The sequence below is a fragment of the Neomonachus schauinslandi genome, chromosome 7 (assembly GCF_002201575.2).
Source record: "Neomonachus schauinslandi chromosome 7, ASM220157v2, whole genome shotgun sequence".
Taxonomy (NCBI): domain Eukaryota; kingdom Metazoa; phylum Chordata; class Mammalia; order Carnivora; family Phocidae; genus Neomonachus; species Neomonachus schauinslandi.
Genome location: NC_058409.1, coordinates 106,099,020 through 106,102,862, shown reverse-complemented (window position 1 = coordinate 106,102,862; position 3,843 = coordinate 106,099,020). Strand labels below are relative to the sequence as shown.

The window sequence follows — 3,843 nt, the reverse complement described above, 5'->3', positions numbered from 1 at the left end:
TAGGTCTTTAGATAAAAACACATAGGGAAGAGAGGGTCCTCACTCGGGGTAGGACTGACAAGGCCTTGTTTCCTGATTATAGGCCTAGAAAAATCCACATTTGTGCATCACACTGATTTCAGACTCCTGTGAATGCCAGCTACATGGATTGCAGATTCACATTTCACAAGCCTGTGAATTTAGGTGTCTGTGCCTTAAAAAAACCTATCAAAAGCAAGTAGCTTGTCCTTAACACATCTGCAAGGCATTATATAAAGAATAAACAAGAATTAGTTTGTAGATGTTTCTATTGTTTTAGACCAAATTAATGAAGTCTCTTTTAATCACAGCCTTTAAAGATCCTAATAGTAGAAAGAGAAGCATCTTACCCCAGTAATAACTGAACATTTTACCAATAAGGTGTTAAGTGAATTGGGAAGGGGGGTAGTGTAGCACATACTAGGACATAGCAGTAAAAGACATGAGAAAATTTAAAAAGAAACAGCACCAAAAGACAAGGTATCATCAAGAAATTACATCCTGTACCCACCCCAAACAGGATGAAGCACACACCATCCAAAAATCATCGCCATAATCCAATAAGTTCCAAAGTATCCTCTGAATTTACCTTCTCACCTGCCAACGAATTTTTATGCTCTTATCTTTCTCTCTCCTCAATCAAGGAACGGTCGTTCTTTTTCATTATATTTTAGGTGAAAGGTAGGCAATTGTTACTTGGAATTAATTGGTCATTTCATCACTGTTTCACTGATGGTCTCCTAAATCCATTAAAAGACATTTGGGTGGGTGGGGGAAGCTGACGAGGGGGATAAGTAAGAAAAAAGAGGCAGTGAGTCACATTTGCCTTTTGTAAGATCTAATCTAAAACTGGTCATATTCAGGGTTGCAATCTGGATAGGTGCATAAAGAGTCACTGTTCTGTCCCCCATATCTATATCCCTCTTTTTGAAAGAAAAACCTGGTGGCTCCTGGGTGGCTCAGTCGTTAAGCGTCTGCCTTCAGCTCAGGTCATGATCCCAGGATCCTGGGATCAAGCCCTGCATCGAGTTCCCCGCTCCGCGGGAAGCCTGCTTCTCCCTCTCCCACTCCCTCTGCTTGTTTTCCCTCTCTCGCTATGTCTCTCTCTGTCAAATAATAAAAAATCTTAAAAAAAAAAAAAAAGAAAGAAAAACCTTAGCTATGTTTCTAGATTGAAAAGTAAAAACTGAAAACCACCATTGTACAAGTGTCTGAACAGGTGGTAGGCAGTGTGAGCAGCTCCTAAGCCAGGTTCAGACCCAGCAACTGGGCTTGAGGCAACAAATCAAGACTGGCTACACCAGCTTTAGTAACCACAGGCAACTGTTTTCTCTGAAAATTCAGAATTACTCACTTTGGGAAGGGTGAGATTTATCTTAAAAAAGAAATGTTCAAAAAGTTTTCTGATCATATTAGAATATAAGCAGAGTAGCATTTTAGTGCTAATGGGGTACCTTTTTAGCCCAAATCTATTTATTTCCTCCTTCTTACAAACTGCCCCCTACCCCGAAATAAGGCAATTACATAGAAATAGTGTTGAGATCACTGTTAGAGCTTTGCTTTGCTATTTCTTTGGTCTGAAAAAGATATTGGGGCTTATGTTTGGAAAAGTAAGTGAAAGGATCAATTGATATAATTATTACATTTTATTTAAAGGTTTTAGAAGATGAATGGTAGAGCTCACAAAGTTACCTCCAACCACAAAGTTGGAGAATTTTTTTTAAAAAGAGTGGATACCAAACAACTTTTCGGAAGATAACACCTTATTAGCCTCTTACATTGTTGAAGAGAGCAAAAGAAGGCTTAAGATTTAAAGGATAAAAGTTATATTTATAAACATGCTAAGGAATACATTAAAACAAAACAAAAAAGAATAAGGAAAAACATATTGTGTCTTTCAGGTTAAAGCCTGTTATAAATGATTTCTATGGGACTATAATCCCCTTCAACAATATTCAAATAACAAAAACGCCATCACTAAAAGAGCTCCAATACTCCTTTGGAGCTGGCTATTACAGAATTTATCCTGCACCTAAGGTATGCATGAAAAACATCCTGGAGAGACTCGGATACCTGCCAACATGAAACTGTTTCTCTAAGTTGCACTTGTTGGTCTGGAACCCAGTTGAGTGGGGTTCAACTACAACTTGAAACTTGTCACCTTAGGGTAGGAGAACAATTTGAAGCCAAAGGGCACTTTGCTGTAGTTAATTCATGTGGCTTCGAGTACATTTCAGATGTTTCTCCTCCATGCCAAATATTCACTGAGAATGAAAGAGCACATGAAACTTTCTAACCAAGTCCAAAGAATTTAGGTAATCATTACAGTTTCTACATACTGTTTCCTTAAAGCCACAGATTTTATTACAGAAAGGAGAAAGGTCATGGCATCAATAGATCAAGCACAGGAATTCTAGAATACTAAATTAAGTTGTTTCTCTCTTGCTTCCCCACAACCGATTATATCAGTGGGCTACAAAATCATATGGAACCATAACAAAACAGTGTTTTGCATCATGTCCAAGAAAGACCAATATTTTTGCCTGAGTATCCCATTAACCTTTATCTAGAGCTATTATTCTTGAACTTTCTATAAAAGTTTCTTCTCAAATAATTTAATAATTCTAACAACTTGGAAGGGCAATGTGAAGATCTGAATAATTCAGCCAAGCAGCGAATGCAACAAACTTCATTTAAACCTGCTCTCCTGCCTAAATTTTATATACTAAAATAATCCTTTCTCCTTCACTTCTTCAGGCGTACCCAAAAGAGAGTGCATTTCTTGGCTGTCACAAGTTTTGGGTTGAATCTTCTCTGTTCTTCAATGTTCTAACGAAGGCCCTGGGCCTGCAGGCTCATGCCTCTGGCAATTCAGTTTTATTCTCAATGAGAGAGATCTCCAGCACAGGTAAGAGCAGCTGAAAGGCATCCTGAATATAGGAAGCACTGTTTGAGGCCTGTCAAGATTGAAAAAAAGAAAATATCACAGTCACTTAAAAGAGAAAATATGCTAAAAGAAACAAAAAAACAGATTAACTTGTACAATCTAACTGAATCTGTAGCCTGGCAAACAAAAGCATGTTAGTTAAATTTAGAGAGGAAAGAACGATCTAGCTCTTAAGATATGACAGTACCAAAAAAGAATATCAGCATTTTTGTCCAACTTGCCCGTCAGAAATGGAAGCTGTTCTTTGACATCCTGCTCAAATTCGGCATTTGAAGCTTATTTATTCCTCTACTAAATGGGTAGGTTCTGTCACAACATTTTAGTCAATTACTCAAAGGACTTTAGAAGGCTATGAATCTTACATCAATAGGATTTTCAGTCCATTAGGACAGCTCTTCTTCCATGGACTCAATACAATTAGTGAATACAAGACAGGGACTACAAATACGAACAAGGAAAACTGCTTTCAAAGATGGTAAGTATAGATATATTTCTATCTGGTACAACAGACATATTTATGAGAAGCATCATGGAATCACGATGCTCAGAGTTTTCCAGACTTCATTTATATCTAACAAGTTCTGATCTTCCAGAAGAAAAATAGAGAGTTCATTACATTAAGATAAAAACATGTAATTTCAAGGACAAGAGTGTTTCAAATATGTAATCAAGAACAACCAAATCCAAATAGCAATAAGGAAAACCTATTAAGTGACTTTACCTTTTTTGGATTTATCAATAGCATGTACTCCTATTTAAACTTTAATGTGACATTTGCTGCCAAATTTTCCAACCAAAAGAGACCTCAGAGATCATCTAGTTAAATCTCTTATGAGATTGTCAAGAAGGTAATGCCTAGTCCGGGGTCATACAGCAAA

General features: G+C 37.1%; 1 protein-coding gene across 3 annotated transcripts in view; it reads right to left on the bottom strand.

Annotated features, from left to right (window-relative positions):
* Positions 1-1,658: 1,658 nt before the first annotated feature.
* The window catches only part of FAM114A2 (family with sequence similarity 114 member A2), a 33,746-nt gene continuing 31,561 nt past the window's right edge, over positions 1,659-3,843 (bottom strand). For all 3 annotated transcript variants that reach the window (XM_021697270.1, XM_021697271.1, XM_044916888.1), the window contains one exon: positions 1,659-2,975. In XM_021697270.1, the coding sequence (XP_021552945.1) occupies positions 2,874-2,975 (102 nt within the window). In that variant the 3' untranslated portion in view covers positions 1,659-2,873. The remainder of the gene's footprint in view (positions 2,976-3,843) is intronic.